The 14,618-nt window shown below is 35.7% G+C and overlaps 1 protein-coding gene across 1 annotated transcript in view; it reads left to right on the top strand.

Moving 5' to 3' along the window:
• Positions 1-2,826: 2,826 nt before the first annotated feature.
• LOC110460488 (solute carrier family 23 member 1-like) overlaps positions 2,827-14,618 on the top strand; it is a 47,230-nt gene continuing 35,438 nt past the window's right edge. Inside the window, exon 1 of the mRNA XM_021513434.1 lies at positions 2,827-2,943. Coding sequence (XP_021369109.1) covers positions 2,878-2,943 — 66 coding nt within the window. The 5' untranslated portion in view covers positions 2,827-2,877. The remainder of the gene's footprint in view (positions 2,944-14,618) is intronic.

Here is a 14,618-nt window from a genome sequence, read left to right on the forward strand (position 1 = left end):
TAAAAACATCAAATGGTGAAACTGTTCATTTATTCTTTTATTATCGGAACACTTGATCGCCAACACTAAGAAATATGCAATAAAAATATTGATTAAATAAATAAAACAAAAACATATTCAAAGAGTATCAACACTTTTATTGTAAAACACATGCAATGTACCTTTACAGATAGATAGACATGAAATACACACTTGTATTCATTCAAATATATTTTATTGACACTAAATAGTCAAAGGAATTGAGGACAAGCTCCTACAGTCTACCAGGTCGTCTCCCAAAACTTGTAAACAGGCTGCAAAAGTAAAGAAGAGGGAAGTGACAGAATATACAAGTATTCTGTATAGAGGATAGAAGCAATATAGAGAAGAATACTAGTTACCTAATTCCTATTATCCCAACTTTTGATTAATACGCTTTGTTTTGATTCATTACAACGCATGCGCAACTACTTATCCAAGCGAACATTAGGTTGCATAACAGGTCCCGACCCTGAATAATCTAATATCTTAACTAATGTCGATCTAACCGCGTTGTAATAACCGAATTTTCCCTCGACATACTTGAGCAATCCTTATGTATATATTCATCATCACTTCCTCACCTATATAACATTAACATGTGTCCATTCTCCTTGTTGAGATCAACATCAGACACGTGGGCTAACCCTGAAGAACCATGATTACTTCACTCTGCCACCATTTTCATTCTTTTATTGTTAATGGCATGTATCTGTGAAAAATTCTCAGACGTTTTTAAGTTGAACGATAGTTGCTCCTACTGTTATAGATAACACCTTTACTTTTGTACATAATACAGGAAGTGACAGGGGCATTGAGGATTTGTGACTTTGCATTCATCACGGTTTTATCACGAATTGAATGCTGTATAGTGTACCATGTTCGTTGCGTGATTGCATTAAATGGGTTGAATTAGTTTTGGAACCTTGCAGATGAAATAATAATTCATTATAAATAGTCACATGGACATACAAGTTGTTATATAACCATTTACACTTCTTTACATTTTTACTTATTTATACTCATGTAACTACATCACTAGTGTTCATTGCGATCGAGCAAAATTCAATATCACAGAATAATTATCGCGTGAACTCAACTGGTCTAAGGCTTGAGGCTGGTGACGTCAATTTCTCATTCTACTGCTCCCATAGATGTTCATGGGGATTGAGATTTCGGGAAAGTGTTCAATCAAACAAATAAATGACCTGTTGACATGTCCATGTTGACGCGTGCAACATGAGCTCTTGCGTTTTCTTGCTGAAACGTGCAGCCATTTATCGACATGAATGCAATGTTGTACCAAGAACAGGCCACCCTCGATAACGTTTCCCCTACGACACACTCGTGTTCTGCTTTCTGAACGATAGAGTAGATATCGGGGCCAGTATTCATGAAACCGTTGTCATGCTCAAGCATGGGTTTTGTCCTCGAGTCAAATTTCTTGTTTCGGTTACATATTAATAAAAAAAAACTTATTTTGTCAACGAATGGAAGTCGAATACTTTTTTCAATTTTTGCGTTATACATTTTGATTGAGCACATAATCTATGCTTGAGTATGAGAACGGATTCATAAATATGGGCCCTGGACTTATCAGTGAATATCATTTGTGTTGTCTCTGTCGTAGAGACCATCTTTAATGTCGTCGTTCCTACGCTGAGCGACTTTGAATGTGACGTTTTGTATATCGAGGTACACTACACGGTTGACGACAACGTAGTCCTACACCGACCAACCGACAATTTGTGGACTAATGCGACGTTGATTTGGGACGTTGGAAGCACTACTTGACGTCGTTACAGCCCGATTACGCAGATGACGTAAGTAGATATACCTGTCCTACGTGATCTTTGACGATCTCCCGACAAATCCGTGGCTGTAGACCTGCTCCAAAGCTTGTTATACAAATGTCGTTAGTCTGGCCACGCCAAACCGCCGGGCGACCTCAGCACTGGCCACGCCAAACCGCCGGGCGACCTCAGCGTTCCTGACTCCACCTTGTGTCATGGCAACAGCCATTTCACGGCTAACTTCATCAAGTCGTGGCAGGAACGATTTGGTTTTGACACCAATACAACGACGTTTTCCTTGTATTGACTAAAATACGGTGATAGAGAGAAAAAAACTAGCCCTTTATAAATTTTGTATACAAAATACACGTGCAAGACTTTCAGCACATACATCGAGTGCAATGCTACCCTCGCTGAATTCTTTTGACGTTTACCTGATTAACCTCTAGCTAATACAGGAGGACAATATTACCAAACAATAACGTCTTAGTTTAAATCAGATGTTATGAACATGCCATTATGTAACGTTTCCTTGGCGGTCAGTATAAACTGGAACGTTATAACTTGTGTCCGGTACAATAGTCCGTGCTAATATTAGCATGGGTCCGTGTTGTAACTTAACCTCTTCTGTTGCCTTAACGTATATTCATATCTGATATATGATAGATACTGGGGACACATGTGGTCGTACTAACAATGTATGGTTATCTTGATATTATAGAACAAACTTTTACTACCTCCTAAAGGTCGTTGCTGTTGTTTCCTTTAAAACCAAATGATTTGGACAAAAACAAAACAATGTAGTGCAGAGAATGTTTAACTTTGAAAAATGGTTTGTTTATTCCATTTGTAACAAGCTTGCTATGCCATGCACTTATAAATGTTGCATGGTCATCCTACGGTCTAATACTTGGTGATACTGATTATCATGCAGCACGGCAGACACACATGACCTTGCCTTAATGATATATCGTAGTGATTTTCAATATTACATCATTCACGTTAAGTAGAGTAAATGATCTGACAAGACAATCTTTTGTAAGTCGACAGGCCTAGGGGAGTAATCATGTCAACAGAACGCGGTATATATGACAAAGTGGAGGATGCTGATGGAGACCTACTCGATTATACTGTAAGTACTTTCTGTACCTATTTGTAGTTTAATTATAGTAATATAATAAGAATAATAAACCACATTTGATATAGCACTTTAGAATAAGCCACTCTTAAGTGCGTTACAGTACATAGATATACAACTTATGCAATCAATACAATTAACTTATACATTAATCAATACCAGTTTGAGGAATTCGCAGGAGCTGCCTGGTCAGGCGCTGACCACTAGTCCTATGCCACCTGGCTAATATCTCCCTATATGTGTATGCGTGCGTGAGTGTACTGGAGATGTATTGTGTTCTGTTTGTAGTGGGACCGTGCTTCCAACGGTATCATTTATACATGTAGTGCCACCTCACTTGAATGCTACAAGTGAAAAATTGATGTTCCTTTTGGGGTCGCTTTGGGTAAACAACACCATTTATGTTATTTCGATGGACTTTACATAAAATAATATTTTACTTTATTTCGTATTTATGTGCTTTTAATATACAATGCTTATCGTCAATCGCAATGTGTTGCCAGTCAACATCATTACGTTGTCAGTCAGAAGTTGTTGGAGTTGTGGCTGGAAAATCAAGACAGAAAATTAAACAAACTGGTTAAATTGTATTAATAAGGGATCAAAGTCCCTCAATTTTGTGAATCGTACTTTAATTACTTAGGTTATGCTTCGCCCTGTCACCATATATATCTTCAAGCGTGCAGCTCGTCTCATTGCCCACCTAACATCTGTATAAATGATCTGATATTCAAACGTTCGTGCCAGCTGTTTTCTATAAAACTAATAATTTTGTGAATCGTACTTTAATTACTTAGGTTATACTTCGCCCTGTCACCATATATATCTTCAAGCGTGCAGCTCGTCTCATTCTGTATATATGATAGGATATTTAAACGTTCGTGCCAGCTGTTTTCTATAAAACTAATATTGCAAATGAATCTCCAAAGGTTGTTGAACTCGGGATGAATCCTGGTACCATGAATCAGAGTGTCTTTTCAGGACAAACAAGCACATTAACATGTATGTATCATAGGTTTGGCATCTAAACTATTTCATGTCCGGCATTTGTATAAATATTTTGGTATTTTTACTATGTCCATGTTATTATCATAGGCAGTAATAGTAGACCACGCCAACTGAGTGGACGTGTTGCTGTTTACGTGAAAAATAACATATTTGTAAAATGATGACCTGATCTGAGGTAGATAATATTGAATGTGTACGGGTCGAAATATATTTTAAAATCAGAAAATGCTGCTTGGTACTTTTTATCGTCCTCCCAATACTTTAGTAGAGCAGTGGCGCCTCCTCCGTCATTGGATTGATGTGGTGTATAGTACAGGTATACATACTATCTTATATTAGTGACCGGTGACCTAACCGCATAATACAGGTATACATACTATCTTATATTAGTGACCGGTGACCTTACCGTATAATACAGGTATGCATAGTATCTTATATATTAGTGACCGGTGACCTAACCTTATAATACAGGTATACATAGTATCTTAGTGACCGGTGACCTAACCTTATAAAACAGGTATACATAGTATCTTATATATTAGTGACCGGTGACCTAACCGTATAAAACAGGTATACATAGTATCTTATATATTAGTGACCGGTAACCAAACCGTATAATAAAGGTATACATAGTATATTATATATTAGTGACCGGTGACATAACCGTATAATACAGGTATACATACTATCTTATATATTAGTGACCGGTAACCTTACCGTATAATACAGGTATATATAGTATCTTATATATTAGTGACCGGTAACCTAATCGTATGATACAGATGTACATAGTATCTTATAGATTAGTGACCAGTCACCTAACCGTATAATACAGGCAAACATAGTATCTTATATTACGGACCGGTGACCTAACCGTATAATACAGGTATACATAGTATCTTATATATTAGTGACCGGTGACCTAACCGTATAATACAGGTATACATTATATATTAGTGACCGGTGACCTAACCGTATATAACAGGTATACATAGTATCTTATATATTAGTGACCGGTAACCTAACCGTATAATACAGGTATACATAGTATCTTATATATTAGTGACCGGTGACCTAACCGTATAATACAGGTATACATAGTATCTTATATATTAGTGACCGGTAACCTAACCGTATAATACAGGTATACATAGTATCTTATATATTAGTGACCGGTGACCTAACCGTATAATACAGGTATACATAGTATCTTATATATTAGTGACCGGTGACCTAACCGTATAATACAGGTATACATAGTATCTTATATATTAGTGACCGGTGACCTAACCGTATAATACAGGTATACATAGTATCTTATATATTAGTGACCGGTGACCTAACCGTATAATACAGGTATACATAGTATCTTATATATAAGTGACCGGTGACCTAACCGTATAATACAGGTATACATAGTATCTTATATATTAGTGACCGGTGACCTAACCGTATAATACAGGTATACATAGTATCTTATATATTAGTGACCGGTGACCTAACCGTATAATACAGGTATACATAGTATCTTATATATTAGTGACCGGTAACCTAATCGTATGATACAGATGTACATAGTATCTTATAGATTAGTGACAAGTCACCTAACCGTATAATACAGGCAAACATAGTATCTTATATTACGGACCGGTGACCTAACCGTATAATACAGGTATACATTATATATTAGTGACCGGTGACCTAACCGTATAATACATGTATACATAGTATCTTATATATTAGTGACCGGTGACCTAACCGTATAAAACAGGGATACATAGTATCTTATATATTAGTGACCGGTAACCTAACCGTATACTACAGGCAAACATAGTATCTTAGTGACCGGTGACTTAACCGTATAATACAGGTATACATAGTATCTTAGTGAACGGTGACCTTACCGTATAATACAGGTATACATAGTATCGTAGTGACCAATCGTATGATACAGATGTACATAGTATCTTATAGATTAGTGACAAGTCACCTAACCGTATAATACAGGCAAACATAGTATCTTATATTACGGACCGGTGACCTAACCGTATAATACAGGTATATCTAGTATCTTATCTTAGTGACCGGTGACCAAACCGTATAATACAGGTATACATAGTATCTTATAGTGACCGGTGACCTTACCGTATAATACAGGTATACATAGTATCGTAGTGACCAATCGTATGATACAGATGTACATAGTATCTTATAGATTAGTGACAAGTCACCTAACCGTATAATACAGGCAAACATAGTATCTTATATTACGGACCGGTGACCTAACCGTATAATACAGGTATATATACTATCTTATATCTGTGACCGGTCACCTTACCATATAATACAGGTATACATAGTATCTTATCTTAGTGAACGGTGACCTAACCGTATAATACAGGTATACATTATATATTAGTGACCGGTGACCTAACCGTATAAAACAGGGATACATAGTATCTTATATATTAGTGACCGGTAACCTAATCGTATGATACAGATGTACATAGTATCTTATAGATTAGTGACAAGTCACCTAACCGTATAATACAGGCAAACATAGTATCTTATATTACGGACCGGTGACCTAACCGTATAATACAGGTATATCTAGTATCTTATCTTAGTGACCGGTGACCAAACCGTATAATACAGGTATACATAGTATCTTATAGTGACCGGTGACCTTACCGTATAATACAGGTATACATACTATCTTATATCTATGACCGGTCACCTAACCGTATAATAAAGGTATACATAGTATCTTAGTGACCGGTGACCTAACCGTATAATACAGGTATACATACTATCTTATATTAGTGACCGGTGACCTAACCGTATAATACAGGTATACAAAGTATCTTATAGTGACCGGTGACCTTACCGTATAATACAGGTATACATACTATCTTATATCTATGACCGGTCACCTAACCGTATAATACAGGTATATATAGTATCTTATCTTAGTGTCCGGTGACCTAACCGTATAATACAGGTATACATAGTATCTTATCTTAGGGAACGGTGACCTAACCGTATAATACATGTATACATACTATCTTATATCTGTGACCGGTCACCTAACCGTATAATACAGGTATACATAGTATCTTAGTGAACGGTGACCTTACCGTATAATACAGGTATACATAGTATCGTAGTGACCGGTGACCTAACCGTTTAATACAGGTATACATAGTATCTTATCTTAGGGAGCGGTGACCTAACCGTATAATACATGTATACATAGTATCTTATATATTAGTGACCGGTGACCTACCCGTATAATACAGGTATACATAGTATCTTATCTTAGTGACCGGTGACCTAACCGCATAATACATGTATACATAGTATCTTAGTGACCAGTGACCTAACCGTGATATACAGGTATACATACTATCTTCTATATTAGTGACCGGTAATCAAACTGTATAATACAGGTATACATAGTATCTTATATATTATTGACCGGTGACCTAACCGTATAATACAGGTATATATAGTATCTTATCTTAGTGACCGGTGACAAAACCGTATAATACAGGTATACATAGTATCTTATATATTAGTCACCGGTAATCAAACTGTATAATACAGGTATACATAGTATCCTAGTGACCGGTGATCTAACCGTATAATACAGGTATATATAGTATCTTATCTTAGTGACCGGTGACCTAACCGCATAATACATGTATACATAGTATCTTAGTGACCAGTGACCTAACCGTGATATACAGGTATACATACTATCTTCTATATTAGTGACCGGTAATCAAACTGTATAATACAGGTATACATAGTATCCTAGTGACCGGGGACTTAACCGTATAGTACAGGTATACATAGTATCCTATATATTAGTGACCGGTGACCTAACCGTATAAAACAGGTATACATAGTATCTTATATATTAGTGACCAGTGACCTAACCGTATAATACAGCTATACATAGTATCTTATATATTAGTGACCAGTGACCTAACCGTATACTACAGGTATACATAGTATCTTAGTGACCGGTGATCTAACCGTATAATACAGGTATATATAGTATCTTAATGACCAGTGACATAACCGTATAATACAGGTATACATAGTATCTTATATATGAGTGACCGGTGACCTAACCGTATAATACAGCTATACATAGTATCTTATATATTAGTGACCAGTGACCTAACCGTATACTACAGGTATACATAGTATCTGATATATTAGTGACCGGTGACCTAACCGTATAATACAACTATACATAGTATCTTAGTGACCGGTGACCTAACCGTATATTACAGGTATACATAGTATCTTAGTGACCGGTGTCCTAACCATATAATACAGGTATATATAGTATCTTATCTTAGTGTCCGGTGACCTAACCGTATAATACAGGTATACATACTATCTTATATATTAGTGACCGGTAATCAAACTGTATAATACAGGTATACATAGTATCTTATATATGAGTGACCGGTGACCTGACCGTATAATACAGGTATACATAGTATCTTAGTGAACGGTGACCTTACCGTATAATACAGGTATACATAGTATCGTAGTGACCGGTGACCTAACCGTTTAATACAGGTATACATAGTATCTTATCTTAGGGAGCGGTGACCTAACCGTATAATACATGTATACATAGTATCTTATATATTAGTGACCGGTCTTACCATATAATACAGGAATACATAGTATCTTATCTCAGTGACCGGTGACCTAACCGTATAATACAGGTATATATAGTATCTTATCTTAGTGACCGGTGACAAAACCGTATAATACAGGTATACATAGTATCTTATATATTATTGACCGGTGACCTAACCGTATAATACAGGTATATATAGTATCTTAATGACCAGTGACATAACCGTATAATACAGGTATACATAGTATCTTATATATTAGTGACCAGTGACCTAACCGTATACTACAGGCAAACATAGTATCTTAGTGACCGGTGACTTAACCGTATAATACAGGTATACATAGTATCTTATCTTAGTGACCGGTGACCTAACCGTATAGTACAGGTATACATAGTATCCGAGTGACCGGTGATCTAACCGTATAATACAGGTATACATAGTATCCTAGTGACCGGGGACCTAACCGTATAGTACAGGTATACATAGTATCCTAGTGACCGGTGATCTAACCGTATAATACAGGTATACATAGTATCTTAGTGACCGGTGATCTGACCGTATAATACAGGTATACATAGTATCCTAGAGACCGGTGATCTAACCGTATAATACAGGTATACAAAGTATCCTAGTGACCGGTGACCTAACCGTATAATACACGTATACATAGTATCTTAGTGACCGGTGACCTAACCGTATCATACAGGTATACATAGTGCCTTAGTGACCGGTGACCTAACCGTGGTGACATAACCGTATAATACAGGTATACATAGTATCTTAATGACCGGTGACCTAACCGTATAATACAGGTATACATAGTATCTTAATGATCGGTGATTTAAACGAAAACAATAACAATAACCTTTAAGATATTATTTACCAATTTAACTTAATATAGTTATTTACTGAGCCTAACTACTAATTACACAGAAAACTCGAATGCAATGCGATATTGCCGAAATTTGTTGGAGATACATTTCGTTGTTGTAACAAAATATATCACTGTCCAATTTATGCAAAATTAATATTTACAAAATCATTACATGTAAAATGCCAAAAACGCAAAATAAGCTTGAATCAAAAATGTTATGTCGTTAATTATCGCGGCACACTATCAACAGCATTCTCCAAATTTGTTGAACAAGTTATTCTGGATACTGCGTCTAAAACAATAACTCAAAAGTAATCGTTGTACGAAAATATGACCCTCCTTGGATGCATAATAATATACGTAAACTTGTTAGATGTAGGAAGAGAATTCACTCCAAAGCTAAAAGCGCACAAAACGTTAACAAACGGGAACAATATAGACATATTAGAAATCGATGCAATTCGTAACGCTAAGGAAAGCTAACGTATTAAGCTAACAAGTGAACTAAACAATAAAAATACTATACTGAATAATTTTTTTATTCAACAGAGTCAACTTGATGATGAAAATAGCGTTTTTCCTTACGTAAATAATATTGCAGAATACACATTAAGATAGTATAACTATCACAAATGAAAATGTTTTAGATGCAATAAATGTTCTTGATCCATCGAAACCATCCGGTCCAGATCGTATTAATGGTGGATTATCAAAATAAGCAAATCATCAGTTATGTTCCTAACTGGATTTTTTTTTATATAAGTCAGCATGTGAACAATCTTATCCAGAAGCTTGGAAGCTAGCAACTATAGCCCATGTTTTTAAAAAGAACGACCCTAGCTTTGTATCTTACTACAGGCCAATATCACTAAGTCGTGGGAAGATGTGTTTTCAAATATGTGTATAACTGTCCTCGTGATAGCAACCGTTTTACTAAACATCAATCTGGTTTTACCACGGGTGACTCAGCTGTCACTCAATTAATATTTTTAACGAATGACAAAGGGTTAATTCATAAATTAACAATGGCAGGAATTTCAGGAACTTTATTGGGATGGTTTAAAAATCATCTTTCAAACAGACAGCAATGTGTAGTTTCAAATGGAGAACCGTCAGACGATGTAAAAGTTAAAACAGGTGTTCCTCAGGGATCTATTCTCGGACCGCTGATATTTTTAGTATATAAAAATGATATTGTATCTAATATTAATTTCGTTATAAAATTGTTTGCCAACGATTGATAAACCTATAACATCGGCCTACAGAATAAATAGGGATCTTTCAAAAATACAGGAATGGGCATCGAAATGGTTAGTAAATTTTAACGCAGATAAAACCGAATCTTTACTGATCAGCAGAAAACATAAGTGACAAATGCCTGCATTGACGATGAACTGCACAATCATGATAACTGTTCATTCTCATAAACGTCTTACCGTCACACTGAACTCAGAGCTCAGTTGGATAAATCATGTAGACTCAATTATTTCAAAAGCATCCAAGCGATTCTCATTATTACGCAAACTAAAATTCATTCTTGATCATAATTCCCTAAAACACATTTATTTTTCATTTATTAGACCCATATAATAGTACGTAGATGATGTCTGGGATAATTTACCATTATATTTGATCAACAGATCTAGAATAGAAGACATTCAGAAAAAAATCCGCACGAACTGTTGATGGTGCTACTAAACTTGTCAGTAATGATCTATAGTATAAAGCTGTTTGCTGGAAAACTCTCACTGATCGTCGTGAAAAACACGAAATTATAGAAATTTACAAATGGGCCATTATATAACTCTATCAGATATAGTACCCCCCTAAACATTCTGAAATATATACATGTACATGTACTCGAAATACTAGACAAGCAAATGATATATCTATCTATGATTAAAACTAGAACTACATCTTTCAAAAATGCTTTCCTTCTGTCATTTGTTTATTTATCAAGATTCAAGATTTCAAGATTTTTATTTTTACCCTCATGACACACGAGGTGTGTTACAAGAGGTCAACATTTCAATATATTTCAATTACATAGCAAAGTGAGTATATATTGTATATACAACATGTAAATATATAATACTACACAATACTAGCACTGAATTAATCTTGTGTCATTTAAAGCCTTAATTGTTTTCTGTAGAAAACGACAAATTTTAGGTAAAATATTAAAATTACAAATAGAAACAATTAATTTTAGCTTGAAATTGCTTGGGTTTGTAGTGTTATAATTATAGATATATATTATTCTTATTGATGACATAAGTATTTTGGCATTTAAACAAATAATGTGGTTCATCACCTATACCTGTCTATCTGATTTTGGAGCTGCATTCCAGCGTCCAGTCTCTATTGGGAAATTTAGATTGGACGTTTTTGTTAGATATGATTCATACTGAAAGTTATCCAACAAGCTAACAAAATAGAGTGAAACAAAGTCCCTCCCTTTCTCTGTTAAAGTACCGACTGACCAGAACTAAAACAAAATCTCCACTATACCGAAATGTCGGTAATCGCATTGCACAAATACATCTTATTAGAATACGGTTACAATGTAGTTGTTTAAAATCGTAACTTTTTGACAAGAATATCATTGATGACCCTTTCTGTAGTTTTCATTATTTATTATCCTGTTACAATTTCTCAGAAATAAGAGCACAATATATATGGTTTTATTAATTATGATATTGACTTTGACACCTTACTATGGGGAAACCAGTGGTTGAACTTCCAACAAAATGCAGAGATTCCCATTGCGGTGCAGAACTATATTGTTCCTAGTAAACGGTTGGAGTGAATTTCAGTTTCAGATATCAAGTTATCATTGAAATATAACTGAACTTTGTATATTTTATAGGTAATGAATGAAATTGAACTTTATCAATAAACAACCTTCGGTTAATCAATTAATTAATCAATTATTTAGATATTCAATTATTTATATATTTAATTGTATGTTTGTTTAAGATATCACTCAAATCAATGCATGCTGGCCAAACTGTATTTCATCTATGTGTTTTAAAAACAAATCCGCACGGACGTCGTCTGATTTTCGCGTGCGTTATTTATTGTCGTATAGAGAAAGACTCTAGACATTGTACGATACCAGGGATGCAGTGAAACCCTTACACTTCCGGAACGACAAGTGTCACTTTCGGGTTTTCATAGTGATTTATGAAGACTTTCCGGATTCGGTATCGCCTTGGTCTTTCTAAGTGGTTGTCTTCACGTGTCGACATTTATATCAGAAGGCGCCTTGGTGTTTTGACTGTGTTGTAATTTTTCTTCCTTACTTAGAACAACATATTGTCTCTCGAGTGAGTCATGGTTACAACTTAGTATGCTCTTGTTGCAGGATCAGCTGATTAGGTATAAAAAATACAACTTATAATGCGCACACGACACACATCTTGGTCATAAGACCAAAGTAATGATTAAAGGGAAACAACCCTTGTCAAATTATGCGATGTTGTTATAAAACAAGCTTTCCTAAGTTATATCAATCATCTTGTTGATCCGGATGGAAGCTATTGAGGGTCTTATTATGGTAGGAAACCAGAGAACCTGGAATAACCCACGTAGGCGGAAAAGTAACCCAATTCTACGGCCTCAACTGAGTCACCTGACCACCAAAAACGTGGACGTGCTAAATGCTTTAATTTAGAGGTGGTTCTTTGTAGTATAAAGCCGATTATCTCCGGATCACAAGATACATATATATGACGAGAACAATAAACACGTGCATGTTTATACTGCACTATGACGTACGTATAAGATACTACTCTCAGATTTCTGAGGAAAAGAAACATACTGACTGTGAAAATGAAGTAGGCAAGTTATGTAGTGAGGTGAAAATTATTGTCACGGTGGGTAAATGTCAAAAATATTCAATTGAAGAAGAATAAATGATCTATAAGTTCGATATAAGATGGATAAATGAGAATCATGTACCTCTCGATATTCTTGTTATTAAAGTTGTGACTGGTTTGTACAGATATTTAGCTAAAGGTAATTGTCGATTTTTATACAAAGCAACCGTGCAAATGTGTCGAAAGAGGCGACTAATGAGAGAGTCCCTAGCATTATTGGGGATTTGATTTTGTGCCCTTAACCTAGGGACGCGAAAGCGACCAAAATAAATCTGCTGCACTATTTGGAAGTTTTTAATTTCTCTCTACTTCTAACTACCTTTTATTGCCTAGCGCCTTACCTGGCAATACATCCCTCTTGGCTTGAATGTTGAACGCTCGAAGGCAATGGATTCTGTCCCCATGCTGGGACTTACCAAAGTCCTCAAAATGCTAGTTGTAATTCCCTGCTTAATGTTCAGCATTAACGGTAATGGCAACAACTGGTTCACCCGTCATCAGTAAAATGTGACCGGGCGGAATGGTTTGCAGGGTGTCTTCATCATGGCATTTCAGTAAGATTGAACTATAAAGTCGGCATCAGAACCGCGCTATCACAAGGAGACGATTATACCAACATACCCTGTCTCCGACACCCATACACATGTGCACCCATACACAGCTCACATCGCGACACACCCTATATGTCGGCGTTAGCTTCTTAGCAATGCATTACTCCTTCTCCACACTCCAACGTCTGTGTAGAACACAAGTCTAGCTAAAAAGACAAACGTGAACTATCCGGTTCAAACTGTATTGTACATGTATCCGTAGTGACGTGTATCCAATGACAGCTGGAACACGTGTGGCTATAGTCTTCAATAATATATGTCTTTGTTAAGATAAGCAGGGGTTTTGCAGGACAAAGGTGTTCACTTTATTTGATAAAGCTAACAATGCATGAACAAATACCATAAACATACAGGTATACTTACATTTGTAGGTCACCTTAAACTACATGTACAATTAAAGCTGACATGTATACTAAGGTGACAGTCACCTTAAACTATAATTAAGGCTAACAATGCATGAACAAATACCATAAACATACAGGTATACTTAGGTTACAGTCACCTTAAACTATATTTTAAGCTGACATTAAATGTTAAGGCCCACCAGCAATCTTTCTGAAAAATCTTACTTTCTACCTCGGGATATATATCCCCTACTAAACAGGAAGTTGAACGTCGCCATACTTGT

The sequence above is a fragment of the Mizuhopecten yessoensis genome, unplaced genomic scaffold, assembly GCF_002113885.1.
Source record: "Mizuhopecten yessoensis strain PY_sf001 unplaced genomic scaffold, ASM211388v2 scaffold10409, whole genome shotgun sequence".
Classification (NCBI taxonomy): domain Eukaryota; kingdom Metazoa; phylum Mollusca; class Bivalvia; order Pectinida; family Pectinidae; genus Mizuhopecten; species Mizuhopecten yessoensis.